Here is an 18938-nt window from a genome sequence, read left to right on the forward strand (position 1 = left end):
GTATTTTGATGTTGGCCACCATCACCTGACTGGAGCAGTTTGGCAGGCAGGACGCCCTGTGGGCAGGGCCATGGCCGGGATGGGTGGCTGTCACTTGCACTGGCAGTGTTACTTTTCCAGGCAGGCTCCTGATACAGCTGTGGGGGAAGGCACCAGCAGCTGTTTCAGGCCCAGCGAGCAGCAGCACATGGAGGAGACCCTCATCTGCCAAGAGCCCTCCACCCCTTTACTCCCCCCACGGCAGCGCAAGATGATTCTGCGGCAGGTGAAGGGCTGCAGCAGACTGGAGACTCCTTCAGCCAGGACTTGTAATCTCGTTCCTGCAGCTGTGCCTGGAGGATGTTGGCCCACAGAGGAAGTGCAGATGCCCAGGAATACTGCTGGGCTCAGGGAGTGTGTACAAACTCGGCAGAGTGTGTACAAAAGCCGCATTCAAAGCGCTGATCGCGAGACCCTGGTGCTGCTGAATACTGGGGGCATCTAATGCAGACTGCAAAGCTTCTTTGAATAGATTGAATAATTTTGCTAATGCAGTAAAAGGGGTAAGAGCCACTGGACCCTTGGCTCAGGCTTACTTTTGCTAAATCCTGGGCATGGCCCCTTTGGAATGATTTCTTTATTACTGATATGCAGCTGGAATACTGAATGCAGCTAGGGAGAAGTATTGCTTAGTAATTTAGGTGACATTTTTGCTGGATAAATTCTGGACTAGAAATGAGCTATACCATTAAACCTTACCTGTCACTCTTTTATTATTGACCTGACTGTTCTAGAGGGGATTAAGAATCCTGATTTAAGAAAGGTATTCTTTTTTTTTACTGCTTGGCTGCAACATTATTTTATTCTCTGTGAAGCCATGTAAAGAATGATTAGTTCTCTGAGTTCCAACAGCTGCTGGAGAGTATTTCAGAATGACCTGCCCTATGCTATTTCCATTAAGAAAATTTTGAATTGTTAGGAACTGCCAAGATCAGAAATGTTTTGAGGCAGGTCATGTTTATGTTTGGTTTGGGTGTCTCTGCAGCAAAGAAAGCAGAGAATAAACTCCTGGAACAATGAAGCAGAGCAAGAGTGGAACATTTAGATGGCTATCTGCTCCTGCAGATACAGGCTCCCTGAGTACTTGGGACATCTCATAGGAGTGCAGAGCTTCTTTTACTTCTAACATGGCGTGCCATTGTTCATGTGCCAACACATGAACAATGTGCTTCACTGTTGTGAAGAGAAATAAAAAATCCCAAAAGTGCAAAACGCAACCCAGGACTGAGTGGGAATTACAGAAATAAAGGCCTTGAAAAGTAGCTTAGGAAAGGGTCTACTTCCTAGACAGTGTGAAGCCCTCTGGCCTAGGCTGGCTGGGCCCAGGGCTGGCTATCCTTGGGAAGGGAAAGGGATGGAGTTGGGGTGGGGGTTTTGTGGCCATGGAAACAGAACCGTGGGCGAGCGCATCACAAAGGGGCAGCCACGCGCTGGGGTTGTGACGGTTGTGGTTGACACGGACACAGCGGCAGGAGACGCGTCTGGCTCTGCCTCTCTGTGCCGACTGCTGGCGATTGGAGTCACGAGACCTTGCTCTACGGCTGGGTACCAAGCTCCATTCGCTGTCTACTCGGAGACCGTTGTCAAATTCAAACCCAGATACTTCTGCGAGGCAGAAGCACGGGTTTAAACATGAACTTCACTGGAAAAGGAAAGAGCATGGAAGGAAAAGGTGAGGATAGAAAGGAGCTGAAAGGTCTGAGCTAAATGGAAAAAAGTCCCACCAGATTTCAGGGAAAATTGGTCCATGGTGGTTAGTGCTAGCTCTGTGTCAGAGTAGGTGGCTGACAGATGATCCTGCAAGGATGCCAATGGCACCACAACATTCTGTCATTAGTTTACTCTGTTTCTCCTTTCTGACAGTAGCCAAATCATTCATCCCGTCAGCCAAGACAGAGACTATGGCCACAGCTGACCACAAACTGGACATGGCCATGAGATGCAAGTCCTGTTTCTATGTGTGGGCCTGCCTGCTTGCTAAGAGGTCTTTCTGGTTTGCAGAAAGAGCTTTCACAACTGTGTGGGTCTTTACTGGGTATTCACAGAAGCCAAAAGAAGGAATCTTTTTTACCCTCTTATCATTGGACCCTTCCCCCTTTATCTTCTGACTTGTTAACTCAATACCGTTAAGAGGAATTAAACGCATGCCAGTTTCATGAAAAATAAAGTAATCTTCTGACTAATTAAAAAGCTTTTTTACCCATGGTGCATAACCCATTAGATGGATTGATTGTAAAAGTGGGATTCCTGAGCCTCTGCCACTCCCAAGGACCTTCCCTCCCCTGGCTGACTGCGAGGATGGTGTGTGGAACCATGGAGGTCTGGGCTCGCTGCCGGCTCAGGGGGCCTTGGCCCAGGAGCCCCGGCAGAGGCAGCGGAGCAGTGCTGCCCCCAGGGTCACTGCCAGGGAGGGGAAGGTGAAGGCCGAGCACAGCTCAGCCTCACATAGAGGTAAGGTGGGAGCTGGGCCGCTCTCTGGCAGGAGGAAGGAAGGGCCTTGTTCCAGCCTAGAGAGCCTGTGCTCATCCCCAGGGAACAGTTCTGCCCTGCATGTGCCCCCTGCAATGAGCTGTGCTGCTGCCAGTGCCCCGTGTAGCTGTAGGGCTGCTCAGCTGTGGGGCAGGGACAGGAGCAGGAGGCTGCATGTGCAGCTGAGCCATGGCTGCAAAGCCCAGGGCTCTGGGCTCCCTGCTGTCCCAGGCCAGCCCAGAGGCCAGGCTGTTCCTCTGGTAGCTCTGTGCAAGCGGGGCAGAGTGTCTCCCGGCCAGCCTCAAGTGGCTGCAGGCAGGAGCATGTTTCCCTGTGCAGCTCTTTAGAAGTTTGCAGCTAGTCTGTCCCATGAAATATGTAGCTTCATGTGAGAAATGAAGCCCATGCCTCAGTTAAAATTTAAAGAAAATTTAATAACAGACAATAGGGGACAAAGCCAATAAAGCAAAAAGAACAGCCCTGAACACTTAGGAGCAGCCAGAGGCACACGAGTCATCACAGCAACACCCCTTTTATACCCCTTTTGGATGGGTATTGCATCAGCCAAACACACATTCATAAAAAATCATATATATTGAAACATTTTAACGTAGTTCCTCCTCCCTCCCCATCAGAGCAGGTGCAGTTATTCTCCTGGTGGTCATCTGCTACTGGCTTTGCTTCTTTCATTGGTTAAATGTTAACATTATCACAACACAACAGTCTGATTAAAAGAACTCTAAGCTTTAGTAAAACTTCTTTTACAAAAGTCAACATTACATAAACACATTGCATTCACTCCAACCTTTGTGAAAGCCAACACTGTAATATATTTATCACACATCAGGTGCTTTAGGTTTGCACTGTAGCCTCTGTTACACTTTGTGTCTCCATTTTGCAGGCCTGATGTTTTCCCTGCACACATTCTGTGTTCCCTGACCCACAAAGTCCTTGCCTCCCATCCAGAAGAATTCTCTTTCCTCCAAGCTCAGCAAGAACCTGCCACATGTTTGAAGAGTATTTGAAGAACAGGATTTATGTGTTAGGCTTCATAGTTACAGATGATCATATGTTCTGATATTTAGATGTAGTCCTGAATAAATGTGTTTTGAGTGTATCATTTAAATTTTGATGATATAATTTTAATTGTATGTATTTTATTTTGATTATTTAAAAAAATTAAATAAAATAAATTTAAATAAACCAAGCAGACAATTTGAGACCAGGACCTGCTAGCCTAGAGGTTATCAGAGTGCAGCTCACTTGATGTGTCAGTGTCTCACCATATCCTTTCCTTGGTGGGCCTCTCTCTCTCTTGCCATCTTTTCTCTTTTTGCATCATTTGTACTGCTCTTTATTATTTTGCATTACAATGGGCCCACCTATTGACATGTTTGGGGGACAATGGACCCAAAAGGTCCTGTATAGTCTAATACATCCTAGATGTATTCTGTGCTCAAAAAAGTACTGAGCAAAGAAAGAGAAGTGTGCCCAAATCCCAGAGCTTTGCTCTTTTGCAATCTCCCAGAGACCTGGCTTAGATCTTGGATTCAATCACACTTTAACAGGTAAAAAGAGGAGATGAGAAAAGATCCACAGCTTTGGAAGTCATCTGTATGTATATTTATCCAGGACAGCAGTTCAACAGTGCTGTTTGCAACTTGTTTGCAGAAGGATGAGTGGACTGTGGGGCCAATAACAGGTGAAAAGAGTTCCTCAAATCTATTTATACTCCAGCCTGGGTGCCATTCAGCCCAGGGGTATGGAAGTATTTGTTACCATGGACCAGTGCTTGCCAGTGTAATGAATTCCTGCATAGCTGGAAGAAGCAATTCTGGATTCAGCTCCAGCTCTTGATGGGCTGCACGATCATTGACAATGCTGCCTTTCCAGAAATTATTTTGCTGATTCCTTTCATAGTCTTTTGAAGCTTTTAAAAGTCACACTTCAATTTGCACTACCTCAGGGAAAAACACTTCTGGGCCCAGTGCAAACTGGAACCTTTTAAGTTACAAAGTCCTTATGGTTGCCATCTTCTCGTATTACAGAAGAAAATGCATGAGAATGTGTCAAGTAGGTTTTCTGAAGGAAAAACTCTATGTCACATGACTGTGTGTGTTTGCTTAGCTATGGATCTAGTCCTGGCCTAGTAAAGCCCAGGCAGGGTGGAAAGTTGCAGGGAAAACTAGTGTGTGAGCTTATGGGGTTGCCATCACCAGCAGAGTGAACGTGTCCTTGGGGGATTTCTCTGGAGACAAAATGAGGGACCTGTTCCCTCCTGCAGTATTCTCTCAGATCTTTCTAAAATATCCTAGAAAAGGCAGTGAAACTTCACATCTCCTTGCACACCCACTGTTTGAATTGGGGCATTTTTGCCCCTCCTCAAAGCCATTGCTCTTGCACACCACAAACATGAACATCCATCCACAAACGGGAATGATGTATGGTCCTCCTGCTGGTGCTTCAGAGTACTGGTAAGTGCTTGGCTTACAAAACTAAAGTCAGGTATTGCTTGGGTCTTGGCTCAGTTTTGTGCAAGTTTAGAAGGAAAAGAAAATCTGAGATAAGAAGCTTAAGATAATTGGACACATTGGCTGCCGTGCTAATTTTCTGCCTACTTTTTTGTAGTATTGGCTTCTCATCCCTGAATGAGTGAATGGGAAGTAGTCACCCCCAGAGCTGTTGCTTTGTACTTATGGAGTGTGTCAGACTCATGGGAATTATTATCCAAAGAGAAGAGAAACTCATACAGGTCCTAGTCTCCTTTTTGCTGCAAGGAGTCTAAGTTAAACCTATTAACAGACTCTTAAAATTATTAAGAATTTATTTAAGAGGCTTTAAGAGCTATTAAGCTTATTTGATGACTGCTTTTCTATTTTTACTGTTTTGTAAATAGCCTTTGAAAAGGTCACAACAATCATCATTTTGTGTTGGGGGAAGACAGGTTGCAGAGCCACTCATCAGTCCAGGAAAACTGGGAATACACCAAGCACCTAAATGCCTGCTGCAGTCCTTTGCTGTGGTGTTTGCAGTGGCTGTTCTTCTGTGGAAAAGCTTAATGCAGTTATTTGGCTATCAAGGAAACTCTGTGGGGCTGGAAATAGGACATCTTATACTTGCCTGGGGTAGCAGAGCTCAGAGGTGCAGTGCATGCTTTCTTCATCTCTTGGCTCTTGGTGGGATAAATAGTTCTGAAGTACTGAGTTTTCAACATAAAGAACATAGTATTACTTGTGGGTTTTAAAAAATTGTCAATGGTGTATCCTACATTCTTTCTTCCTTTTGTACCTTAGAGGGTTTTTGTTTTGTATTTTTTTTTTTTGCACCCTGCTTCAAGCTGTTGTTGAAATGTTATTTGAAATAATATGAAATCTGTTTAAGATTCATAATTGGTAACTACTTACCAGGAGTCCCTTCTAACTAGATACTCAACTGCTGAGCTCTGTGGTAGTAGGGTGTCCTTGATGCTCCTGACTTATTCACATGAGAAATCATGCTATGAGAGCCTACTTGCAATCTAGGTCACTTAGAATAGTTAACATGTGCATGTATATGTATGTGTTTTCCCTGAAATATAAAGGCAAAAGGATCTGCATGGATAGCTAGTTATTGATGAAACATTCACTATTCAAAAAGATCCAAAAGATGCATTGCCTTGTGCCCTGGTTGTCCATGTTAACTATATTTACTATCAAAGACACACAGAGCTTCTAAGAGGAGTAAAACATTCCAAAACTAAGGCCATTGTATTGTACTGGCAGGTTGAATTTCCAGTTTGGCTGTTAGAGATATTAAACTTCTACTAATTATGACGGGGGTAAGGCTGCAATGGTCCCATAAGGTTGGCAGAGTCACACTTAAAAGCCAAACAGCTGGTAAATTTTTTTGGGTTAGACTTTAACTGCAGAATCATCTCTGCCTTGCCACACATCTGTGTATTTGCTGGAATGCCTGGAAAGTTTTGTTCACAGCTTTATAGCTACTGCTCTGGGGAAGGATGGTCTTTGTTAGCATCCTTAGGCTTTGACTTGGGTTCACTCATATCCTAAGGAGCCAATGGTTCAGTAGGATTAATAAATGAAGGGCAGCCTGCTGCAATGAAAGCATTCAGTTTCTCCTTAATTGCTGTACAATCAATCTGTGTCTTGAGGAAATCTTTACTAAAGCAGGAGGAAATAGATATGGAGTAAGATAGACGTATCACCCCTTTTTCCTTTGAAATAACCTAGTCCTACTTCAGAAATTCTCACACTATTACTTAAAGCAATTGCAGAGTTGTATGTTAGTAAAGAAAGAGAAAAGAATAAAGGAAGAGACTTAAGAGGCCAGATTTTGAAAATCAGAATGTCACTGAGAGGAGAACAATTAGGGGCTGTGAGGACTGTAGGTAATTTTGTGCTTGAAGTGGTGGAACAGGTTAGGTGCAGGGCAGGTATATGTGAGATGAATGGAAATGGGATCAGAGGGATAATGTGATCCTGGTGCCTTGATCACCTTGCCCCACTGGGCATCTACTGTCTCTATCTGCACATGTTTTCTTTTGACATTAACATTTTCATTTTTCATCCAAAAAAGGCTGTGGGTGAGAAATGAGAAAATGAGGTCTCCCCTCAGTCTTTTCTTCTCCAGACTGAGGTAGCTCTTGAAGTCAGAAAAAAGAAACTGGAGTGTGAGTAGTGCCTTAGTGTCCTAGTCATCTCAGATGCCAAGGGAATGAAATGACAACCCCCTTAAGGGTCTGAGATTTGAGCAGTGTCATTGGAAACAAGGGCAGCTGCCAACTTTTTAAAGGTCTACAGATCAAGTGCAGCACAGAGCTGTTTGTTGTCTGCTCTTTTCACAGCTATGAAGAAGCCCTGGCTGGAAACCTGATCCTGCTTCACTCTGTGCTCAATCCCTCTGCAATCTGACTCCACTGCAGCGAGTACAGTCTGATTTTTACCCTCAGGACCAAGGCACTGCCCCCTGACTTAGCTGTGATTTTACACAGCAACTCAACTGAACTGCATACAAGACTGCCAAGTAGCTCAGGCTTAAATCAGGGCAGGGGAGAGGTGGAAGTACAGCTGACCTATACTCTGTCAGTGCCCAGGCTGGATCTTATAGCCTAAAAAAAGACATTATTTGCTGAATGGAAATGCAGTTTAAGTTAATTGCTGTACCAGCAAAACACAAAACAAGACAAGCTTGTTCTGGGGTGGGGGAAGAGGAAGCAAATGGACTTTTTATAGTTCAGGGCACTAGTTAGTGCACTAAGGAATACATCAATAGTATAACATTGGGCTAAGATTGAAACTGGTTGCATACAGAATATGGGAGATCAAACTCATACCTTGTATATAAAACCTCTGTTTTATTTACATCAGTAGAAAATAAATGTTAAAGTTTAGCCTGGTCTTATAAAACAGATGTATTCCAGAAATGTCGTACTTGTGAAAAACTGAACTGTTGACTAAAAATCCTGTTAAAAAATTATTTTTTTTAAAAAAAATGGTGAGGCAAACTATCATTTCCTGAATACTAGAGTTACTCTCAACTTCAATCTCGCAATACAAATCAAAGGTAAACATATTTTTTGCAAGAGTCCTGTACATTACTGGACTAAAGAGAATTTTTTAATGACATGTAATCATGAGTTCATGTTACAAACTTGCAGATGACTCCCCCAGAAGCTGTGTCTTGCATACAATGAACGAGCAGATTGCTGCAGCATCCTTTGGGCAGCCTCAGAATCCTCCAGCAGCTACAGTCTTTAGGTGGGACTGTGTTTGCCAGGAGCCTCCTGATGAGCAGAGCCTCAGTCAGAGCCGGGAGGGATGAGGTGCTAGGATGCCAGCTCATGTGCACATCTCCAAGGGAGCCTGGCTTTGGGCAAAGATGAGTTGGCTGACTCAGTGTCCAGAGAGCACACGTGGGAGGAGGTTTCCACCTTGACTGCTCAAGTGTTGCCCCATGTGCTGCTGTAGCAGAATCTGCTGCTTGAGGGATGTAAAGAAATACTTTCTCTTATTCCCCATCAGGAGTGCTGGGAAGTTTCAGCATGAAGCCAGAAAGAGTTGAACTGATTGTAGTTGCTGAGGAGAAGCTGTCCTCCCACTCTGCTCTGTTTTCCTCTGCAAGGCTGCATTTAGGCATGCAAAGTGCCAGTTTCCTGCTGTCACATTTCTGGTTTGCTTCTATTCTGGGGGGGTTACTGCCAGTAGAAAAAACCAACCCAAAATGCATGCATGCAAAAATGACTTTGTATTCTTACCCAGGGGGGAGAGGATTGCACTTCTGATGAGGGTGAGGACTAACTTGCAGAGTTACAGCTCACTACTGGTGAGTTTTCTGTATCCCCCTGGTGATTTTCCAGCTTGATAGGGGATGCTGCATCTGCCTTTATGATTACACAGGGGTTTGGTTGATGTCTGTATGGGTATGGCTGCTTGGCCTCTTTAAGCTCACAAATCCCTGACCATCCAAAGTATCTATTCACTGCGAGCTGCTTCTCTGTATTCAAACCCACACTTTAAACATAATAATTAAGGTTTCCTCTGGTGCAAAATGATGCTGTACTTGGTGAAAGATGCTTGTGGTTAAGGCACGGGACTAAAGCTCAGGAATTCAGTATCCAGAGAGTAACCCTTGTACTGGAGAGGGTGAAGCTCTGTTCCCCCATCATGAAGGTGGGCAGGAAAGGTAAAAATGCTGTGTGAAGGTGAAGTTTCCAGACACCACCTTGATGAAAACTGTAGGAAAAATTTAAACTATTCCTAACAAAGTATGATACAAATGGCTTTGTTTTTTTTTTTTTTTTTTTTTTTTTTAATGAATCTTATTCTGTACTAAAGTTGTAGATGAAAACATGTCAAATGTAATTAAACTACATTAATTAAAAGTTGCATCTTAGCCATGATGATATATGTTAGGTGAGGAAGATCCAGTAATTTATGAGATCTTATTCCAGTGAATGCTGTAAAAGCTTAGGATTAATTCACTGTAAATAACTTGTGTTTTTATTAACAAGAATCTGTTTAGACTATCCAGTGAAATTGCAATAAATACTCTCAAACTGCATAAATCAGAAAAAAAAATCAAAACAAACTTTTTCGGGGAGAACAGGATTGTCTATGGTGGCATTCTTTTCTTTTAAGAAAAAGAAAAAAAAAAAAAAAGAAAAACAAACCCAAACAAAACCTCCAAATGCGTCCTTAGATGCCTTGTGATTTATAATGTTGTTTGGTTGGGCTATTGCAAAACTACTCTAATCAGGATTAGGCCTTGTACCCTGGAAACTAGAAGTGATGAGATTATCTGGTAATCAAAGGTGATTTAGAAGATCAAAGGCTTTTTTGAGGGAGTAAGATCCCTAATTTTTTTCCTTCAAAAGGCATTACTTTAACTTATATATGACACTATTCTCTCCCTGCATGTTGATAAACACCCAGTAAAAATGTGGCTTTGCTGAAGCCATGGATGTTTAGTTGCAGTAACACTCAATTGGTTCAGGGTTTTACCTCCCTCCTAGAAAAGTCACAGCAGCCCTTTTTACATGGACTATGATGCCTACTGAATAAATAACAAGCTAAATAATGATAATTTGTGTTAGCTTTTTTTAACTCTTGTCTAAACAGGGGAAAAAAGGACTTGGCTATAGGTCCCGTCTTCATCAACCAAATTTGCCTCAGACTCACCCAGCAACAAAGTGTTTCTTTTTGCTCCATGCACATCTCTGAGCAAAACCGTGGAATGAAAGGAGAAGAAGCCGGTGGGTATTTCATTAGATTGTGGAGCCCAGTTCGGGTTTTTGATGCAATGCCATCATATAGTTTCCTTGCAAGAGAAGGTGAAGCTGTGTTTTGGAGATCTGGGTAAGGCTGTTTCCTCCCTCCAGGGCCTCTGGCCTTTCTTGTGCCTCTGGGGGTGTTTCTGCTGTCAGTCTCTCTGCAGCCCCTGGCCCACGACGTAGAGCTCGGGGTGGGATGCAGATCTGTTGGACTCTTTGTTTTCAGGAACGCCAGAGCTGCTCCAAGAGTCACCTGCTTTTCTAAGGCTCTTCTCCAAGCTGCAGAAGGAAAGATGCTTAAGAGGCTAATGAATCATGACTTTTTAAAACAGCACTGATTAGACCACGTTAACCCACAAAGCACAAATGCTGCACAATACCCCGTCATTCCCTGCCACCTCCTGAACACACGCTCCTTATGTGCACCATCCAGATTTTACTCTTGTCACGCTAAATGCACTGTACTCTTCCCTCCTAGACCTCTCTTGGGCAGAAAAATTTTGTATGTTTAACAGGGGATCAGTGTGAGACCGGGTTTCCTTGCAGATAGGGGAAGATTTGAGTGAAAAGTCTTGTTTCAGACTGCTGAAGGAAAGGAAAGGTCTTGCCTCTGATGTGCATCTGCTTAGCCTGGTAACAGTGATTTCTGAGCACACCAGCATGACTGTGGGAGGGGAATTCTGGCATTATAAATCTTCTACTCTCACTCTGGTGACAGGAGCACTTAGACACAGAAAGTGTAAATGGTGTTCTTGAGGTTGCTCTGGCACTCCCCAGGGGTACAGGGACTTTATGTATCAAGACTGAGCATAGCAGTGGATCTAGTCATAGGTATCTCACACCCTGTGCCTTCCTGCTGAAGTGTGTGAAGTGTGCCCTGTGCTGCTGCAGCTAATTCATGTGGTTTAAGCTCAACATGGGGAAATATTTCAGAGCTATCTGGGAATCATTACTGTATTTCAAGTATATAAAACTGCTAAACTGAATTAGCTTTCAACTACAGACAAGGTGTTACGTTCCTACTCTTAACTGCTAGGACTTTAATGATACGAACTGCTAAATGAAGAGATTTGTGATACATGTCCAGTCATGAAACTAATCCAGATTCAAATATCCCCCAGTTGCAGGAGGGCTTATTTGGGCTACTTGCTTTGATCCATTCTCAACTGCTCATTGAACAGTATGTTAAAGACAATAGCATTTTATCTTCTCTCTCTGCTCTACCACTTGGAAGAGGAAGTCTCTCAAATGAAATATTATTTTGTTAAGGTGCATACACAGAAACTGTGTTACAGATTAACAGAATTTCTATGAGCAGACCAACTGTACATGTTGTGCCTTACTGAAATGCCATAAAGTGCTGATTGCTGTCAAATGACCAGTCTTAGAAACCAGCCAAGTTATCTCAGTCTATCCAAGCATGGGCTGTTCAAATAGGAACCAGCTGAACTGACTTGAGAACTGAAGTTCTTGTCAGGTACCCTAAGACTAAATGCAAAAGCTCCAGCTCCAGCCCTAGTTAGGGCTACTAATGTTTTAAGTCCTGATACTCCTTACAACATGGGATGGGCAGAAGACATGCTTGGAAAAAAGAATGGGTTTTACCTTCCAGGGGAGCAATGAGTGTGCAGGTGACACACAAATCTGTGCCCAATGCTGACATTTAATGCCCATCAATGCCAGCATGCAAAACAAGATGGAAGTTGCCTCTTTTTTGTGTGTGTCTCTGTTAAAAGGGGGTGTGTGGGAGAGGCAACTCAGCTGCCTCTTTTTGCTTGTACAAGCTTTGCCAGATTATCTTTGGCAACCCACTTCTCAGCAAGTGGATGTTTTAACTTGGTATGGGAAAAATGGGGGGATGTGTCTCTTACATCCCTGAGTCTGTGAACATGGGAGAAACTGGATAACTCACTGGTCTTCAGAATGTTTTACCTATAAAAGATAGCGTCTCGGGTTTGACTCGGTGTCCTCTCCCTTCTACTAATGAAGCTGCTAATAACACAGAAAAATAACACAGGAAAACACCACACAGGCCAAAAAAAGGCATTGTTATATTTGGAAAGAAGCAGCAAAGCAAGGGACAGAATGAAAGAAAGGAGACTGACAGCTGTGTGATAATGGCTTGTGAATTTGAGACCTGATGCAAACATCACTGGAATGAGGAGGTTTAGGTTTAGACATTTGGAGATCTTCCTCTGTCAGCTGGATGAATTACAAAGCAAAGAAAGTCCTGGCTGTTTAATGAACTTGGGGGAGATAGATGGATCAGAGTGTGGTGCTTTGCCTATTAGGGCACCTGCTAAAAGTGTGGGGCTCAGCATCTGCACAGGGTGATGTGGTGCTCACAGCTGTGGCACCCATCCCAGTCCTGAGCAGCAGGAGAGGACCTGCAGTGATGTGAAGAGCTCTCAGAGCTTTTTCCCTAAAAGAGTTCATTCCTAGAATGGTCCTTCTCTGCCCACTGGCACATTGGCTGCGGTGTTCATTTTAGGCCATTCAGTGCAAGGTCCATAAAATATACCCCAGGCAGTTAATTTTGGCTGTAAGAAAACACATAGTTGTGTATTGCATCTTAAATCACTGTGTGTGGTAATTAATGGCCTAAATTTGCCTTTTGCTTATGTTGATATAAATTTGGCATAACTGACTAGTACTACTGGTGATGTTCACTGGGATAAATGATAAGCTGAATTTGAGCCAGGATATATTTCGTTCTTCCGAAATACTTGTAGATCATGACGCTAGAATATATGACTTTTTTCATGAAAGGGATGATTTTATTTACAGGTTTTTTTTATATTACTCACTATAGTCTGACAGACTATGATAGAAAGATAATACATCCCATTGAAGTATAAATTAGCTAGCAATTTATAATAGACTGATTTTAAAATGCATCCATAAAACTGCCGGGGCTTTTGTCTTGTAAGGTTTTACATAAAATCTCTTTTGAAAACATTTATTTCTGCTGGAAGGCACCAGAGTAGACAAAGCTAACTACACACAGGACATAAAAAACCAGAAAACCCAGTAACATTGCACAGAAATTTTAGGAAATATTCAAATGTCAGACTACAATGCAATATTAGAACTGGGAATGCAAAATGGTTTTCTTTTCCCAATGTTTTTTACATGTTTTGTTCAACATGTTCCTCTACTTCCAGCATGGGATACTCAGTCCTTATTCTGTCTTTGGGCTAGAAATGCCTGGACATCTGTCTTCAGTGCCCATGAGAATTCCTGTGCTCACAATGCCCTGCGTGCTTGTGCACCTACGAGTGCCATTTCATCCTGCTGGGGTTGATCTTGCAATCCCTATCCCTCCTCATGGGAATGAGTCATGTGACTGCAGCTCTTCTGGGGCAAGAGCAAAAATAAATACTGCTCATGTGTGGAAAGGTCACCGGAGAAGCTTAAAGCTTAATTGACTTACACATGCTAAGATGCTAAGAAACTAGAATAACAACACTGTACTTCCAGGCTGTTACACATCTTTGAGTATTCCCAAATACTCACTTCTATTTCCTGGCTGGTTTTATGATTTTTTTTTCTTAGGTGATAGACAATATTTAAAACTAAGCCCATTTTTTTAATAAGAGGCCACCACTTTCTGCAAGCATGGAACTGGCATGTGTTGATGTTCCGATTTTTTTTTCAGAGCAAGGACTCTCCAGTAGCCATAGGATGCTTTTCCACTTTGAAAACTGGGCTTGGACCTAGCAGACTTGACATCAGCACCTAGGTCTGAAAGTGTGCACAAGAAGCTCAAAATTCCAATCTATAATAATGGCCACACAGATCCTTGCCTACATATTATCTGTCTCTCATTCTTGGCAGCTGACTTGAAACATTCTCCCACAGCTTTCAGATGAACAATTGATACTGAATTAGAAGCTGATAATAGAGCAACATCCCTCCTCTTGGCTCAAGACTATCTTCTCATGAATATTTATGTTTATAACCTGAGGGCTACTTCAAAGCTTTTAAGAATTGAAAGTGGATGCCATTAGTCCCCACAGAAATAAGGGGAGTTCTGTGCCATGAAACCAATACTGAGTTTTCCCAGGGTGCCTGTCACAGCTTTTGTATAAGGGTAAGGCTTGAGCAAGCCACGGAAAGATAACTCTTCCTTTTATCCAGACTGGTACTCTACTGAAATCTGAGGCAAGAAAACAGAACAGATTATTTCAGTTGGAAGGGACCAACAGTGATCATACAGTGCTATCTTTACCCAGCCGTCTTTTCTGCACACGAACAGGGCACTTTTGTGGGAAACCTCTTAACAACATTAAATTCCCATCAGAAGTTTAGAAAGCCAACACAGCACTATAGGTCTCCTTTTCTGGCATGAAGTTCCTTACCTTGCTTGGTTAAGCATGGGTTCACTGCCAGCTGTTAGAGGAGCTGGAAGATGAGGCTGGACCGCTGGTCGGCGGTCAGAGAAACTTCTCCTGACGAATGGCTGAGGATTGGTGGTGCTCAGGGACAGCTTCCTGGTCCGGTCTCCGGGCTGCCGGAACAGCAGACTGCTCTTTTGGGAATGTGATGCAGCTTCAGGCTGGCTGGTCACCTCAGCAGTACATTTGCTGGGTACCACTGGAGGTCTAGCTTCGAATAAGGAAGAGGTGGCCGGGCAAAATATGGAACGCACATTGCTGCCCCTCTTGGAGGAGGAGAGCTGGGGCTCTTCCCCAGCATCCAGCCCAGCTCTTGGTCCCTTGTAGGAGCGAGATGGGGAGGCTGGTGGGGAGGGGGTGGTGGGGAATGGAGTGGGGGAGCCCACCAGCCGCTGGGCTGCTGGTGAGCTTTGCTTGTGCCCCACAGGAGGGCTGAGTGGTTTTCGCTGTGGTGGCGGAGAGGGCAGCTTCTTCTGCAAAGGTGGGCTGGGCATCCTGGGGCTAGAGGGGGGACTGGGTTTCCTCTGCATGGTGGGTGAGCTTGGCTGTGTGTTGCTAAAAGCCTGCAGAGAATGTCTGTGATGCGCTGGGGGGCTGAAAAGCCGCTTCTCAGTTGGTGAAGAAGGAGGAGTTCTTGTTGGGGAGACCCTCCTGGCAAACAGCGAGCCTTTTTCATTGCTCCGGAGCGGATCAGGAGAGCCGTGCTTCTGACATGGCACTGAATGCCCAGCTGGGTTGGGCCCCTTGCTCTCTGAGCTGTTGCTGTGTGGGTCTGAAACCCCACTGGGATTTCGAAGAGGAATAATTTTATGGGTTTGCTTGTATAAATCCGCAGCCTCTTTCCTCTGGGTTGCTAATATCTCCTCCTGGCTAGGGATGCGCACGCTGGTAGGGTTCAGCTCCAGAGAGTACCTGTGAGGTTTCTCATCCCCTGGCCTGGTATTCCTTAGACCTTTATTAGTCACAGCACTGGGGCTGCTGATATTTTTGCTTGGCAGTAAGTCGATGGACTGAAGGGAGGCTTTCATTTTTGGGGAAACTTGTGATCTCTTAGCAGGATGCAATTCTGGTTTGGTGGTCTTTTTGGCATCTTCTGAAGAATTCCCTTCTATTCTTGCAGTATCTTCAGGCTCAGATAAATTTTCAGAAGAAGTGTCCATTAACATTTCAGGTGGTGGTGGTGGCAGGTTCTCTGTGTCTTCATCAGGCTCTTCCTTTGTGTCCTTCTTGCTTAATTCTGCAGGTGGTGCAGGAAGAAAGGCATTTGGAAAGCTAGAAGAAACATCATTGGTGTTTGTGTCTTCTACTGGTGAAATACGATGCTTAAGATTTAAAGGTGCCAGGCCTCTCTGAAAGGGAGTGGTTGGTGGCATGGCTGGAAGTCCAAATTTTCGGATGCACTTTATTGGTCCTAAGGATCTTAGAGGTGTGGCTTTTGCAAGATCATCAGTAGGACTGAAGGTTTCAATCAGTTTTTTGACAGACTGCCGGGGAGTACAGCTGCTGCCACTCCACATTTGTGCCCCAGGAGGCTCATTTTCTTTGCCTCCTGATGTCTCCTGGGTAGGCACAGTAGCTCTTACAGGCTTCTTGACTCTCTTGTCATTCAGTGGAAGGACAGGATTTCGATCAGATGTGAACAAAGGGACTTTATCCTGGTTAGGCAGGATGCTGAAATTCTTTGAGAGGCCTGCCTTCAGCTTGCGAGAGGACCTAGATGTAATTTGCTCGTCCTGCAAAGAAGGTGCTATTCTTGATTTCCAAAGCTCCAGGTTGTTAGCTATATCCTTTCCATACAACATTTCCAGCCTTTTGCTGAGCTCCTTTTGAGTCCTCTGAAGCTCTAGGAGTGTTGGGTCCTCTGCCTGGCTTCTGAGGGACTCCTCTGACCTGGAGCGTCGCTGTTTCCCAAACCTTCTCTGTCTGCCTGTTGCCGTACTGGGCCTTTTTGCAAGGACTGCTCTTCCACTCTCATCCTCTATCCATTCTCTATGCCTGGATTTAGCTGGGACAAACTTGATTTTTTCACTGATGGCATCTTTCATCTTCAAAATGATTTCTTCTGTGTCTGCATTCTCTGTCCTTTTGATGGACTGCCTTTGAATGTTATCAGTGAGTGCAGGTGAAGACAGGGACCTTGGCAGAGCATCCTTCCCCATTTCTGATAAACTTGTGCTGTCATCATCCTCCCCCAACGTGCTCTCTTCTTCATCATCATCATCCTCATCCTCATCAGAAGGAAAATCTGTTGATTCGCAGATTTTGAAATGTTCACCTTCCTGAGTAGAATCAGACTGCAAGGAGTTGTAGGAATGGCTTTTGCTCAAGTTTGCATATTGGGGCATGGTAGAAGTGCCTTCTGCTACTCCACCCTGACAAGAAGTCGCTTCCCTACTTTGCATGGACGAATGAAACATGTCTTTAAAACGCCTTTCAAGAGCACAGCCATGAGATGCAGCTGTGCCCACTGATGCTGTCCCACCTTTCACACGCTCCGCTGCTCCGGCATGCTTTTGGGATGGATGTCTGTGCGCACAGGAGTCACTTGGATGTCCTCCATGCTGGCCCAGAGCACTGAACTCTTTGAGGGATTCATTGTCCACACCAATGCCACTGTCCTCAGAACAGAGAGTCCTGTCATCACCGTGGGACTTAGAGGGTCCCACAGTTGAGGCTTCGAGCAGCTTTACTGTCCGTAGCAGGTGCTCATCGAAGCTTTGCTTTGCTTTCAGTTTGCCTTCCAAGTTGCTTGCTGCAGACTGCAGGTAGCTGCACGTCTCCTGCAGGGCATTGGACGTGAGGGAGGCCAGCATCCCACTCACCACTTGCATTTTGTTGACTGTGTATTGCAGCAGCTGCTGCAGAAGATCAGGGTGCTCCTTCAAATTGTCCTTTTCCGCTGGCCATGCCAGATTCCCACCTACATCTTTGAGAAGATTTTCCCCATCATTGGCAATTTCCTCCAAGAGCTGGTTGATTTCATCAAAGCGAAGCACAAGGAAGCTGATCATCTGCTGTAGGAAGAGCTGAGTTTGGGTGGCCTGGTTGGCCATGTGCAGAATAGTTTCATACTTGGAGAGGTTGGGATGTAAGTAGGCGTACGCACTCTGGTGAGCCTTGACGAGCAGTTCTGGGAAGTCCACCTTCTCCTCTGTCTCAGACAGGGCCAGAATGGACTTTTCCTTACTTTTGTTGGGCTGACCTTGCTTTGCCAGCTTATGGGTTTTCTTCTTCTTTCCTTTCTTTGGGATTTGCTTTGCATTGCTTTCATTCTTGTCATCCCAGACGAAAGCCGATGCTTCTGATTCGCAGGAGGTTTGCTTTCTGATCTCTATGGACTCAGTGATGTGCTTCTGAGACTCAATCAGTTCAGACATAACAGCTTCAGCATCTGTGGCTGTCCTCTCAATTTTCTGCTCTTCCCTGGAAATCTGAGAATCTGAATGAGCCTTGGAAAATAACTGCAAATTATCATTTTTGTCCAGCTCTGACAGTCTATCTTCCTCCTCTTCTTCCAGGTAGTCCTTCCTATGAATCCCATACTCATCAATATTGTAGCAAGATGAACCTTTAACCAGCAGAGGGATTCCTTTATCTCTTGAATCAATAGGCAAAACACTTTTGGGTTTATTCAAAGCCTTAAGACCACTTCTTGCAGCAGTATCAGCAGTCTCACTGTGAGAAGGTGTGCAGCCCATCTTTTCTTCGTCTTTATTTTTGATCAAAAAATATAGAACAACTACGGAAAACACAAGTAAAAATCAAACTCACTGTGTCACCCTGAGCTGCGGACTGGCCTGTTTCTCAGGAGTTTTCCAGCATGATCCCAGTTTTGTTGTCAGTTTCCTTTGCTGTTCATCTTAAAATCCCACGTGCTTATTGCATAGGATCTGCTGTTGAAGTTGTTCCCTGTTCCATTGTACATCCCACTTGGGTTTTCTTCTTTGATTCAAAAAGAGGAGTGTGAGAGTGAGCTCGGCTGGATTTAGAGCTAATGGATTAAAATCACTTGCGTACCTCATTTCTGCCGTGACAGATGTCCTCTGCAAATAAGATTTTAAGCTCATTAGGGTAAGCAGGCTCCAGCCAGTCAGCAACAGTGTTGTATTTATAAAGGCAGATTTTTTTTCTGCATATTTGGGGGCAGAAGGACTTGGTACCTGTCCCTGCTTTTTTCCCTTGTTGCAAAAACATAACATGCAATTGAATGGAGAGATCCAAAGGAAGAGGTTGTATTTTGAAGCCTTTTTGGAGGGAGACTATTT

The 18938-nt window shown here is 44.3% G+C and overlaps 1 protein-coding gene across 1 annotated transcript; it reads right to left on the reverse strand.

Moving 5' to 3' along the window:
- Positions 1-10415: 10415 nt before the first annotated feature.
- Positions 10416-18371, reverse strand: PCARE (photoreceptor cilium actin regulator). Its single transcript, XM_015620665.2, has 2 exons — positions 14638-18371; positions 10416-10555 (listed from the first exon to the last, which is right to left on the reverse strand). Exons 1-2 carry the CDS (start codon positions 18369-18371, stop codon positions 10426-10428), a joined length of 3864 nt encoding a protein of 1287 aa, XP_015476151.1. The 3' UTR covers positions 10416-10425.
- Positions 18372-18938: the final 567 nt, after the last annotated feature.

The sequence above is a fragment of the Parus major genome, chromosome 3 (genome assembly GCF_001522545.3).
Source record: "Parus major isolate Abel chromosome 3, Parus_major1.1, whole genome shotgun sequence".
In the NCBI taxonomy this organism is placed as follows: Eukaryota; Metazoa; Chordata; class Aves; order Passeriformes; family Paridae; genus Parus; species Parus major.

Bases quoted from the DNA above. Each gene is read 5' to 3' on its own strand.
- PCARE (XM_015620665.2), bottom strand. From the start codon at position 18,371: ATGGGCTGCACACCTTCTCACAGTGAGACTGCTGATACTGCTGCAAGA. The intron at 10,556-14,637 runs GTAAGGAACTTC...TTCCTTCTGCAG, and splicing joins CCCATGCTTAACCAAGCAAG to CTTGGAGAAGAGCCTTAGAA.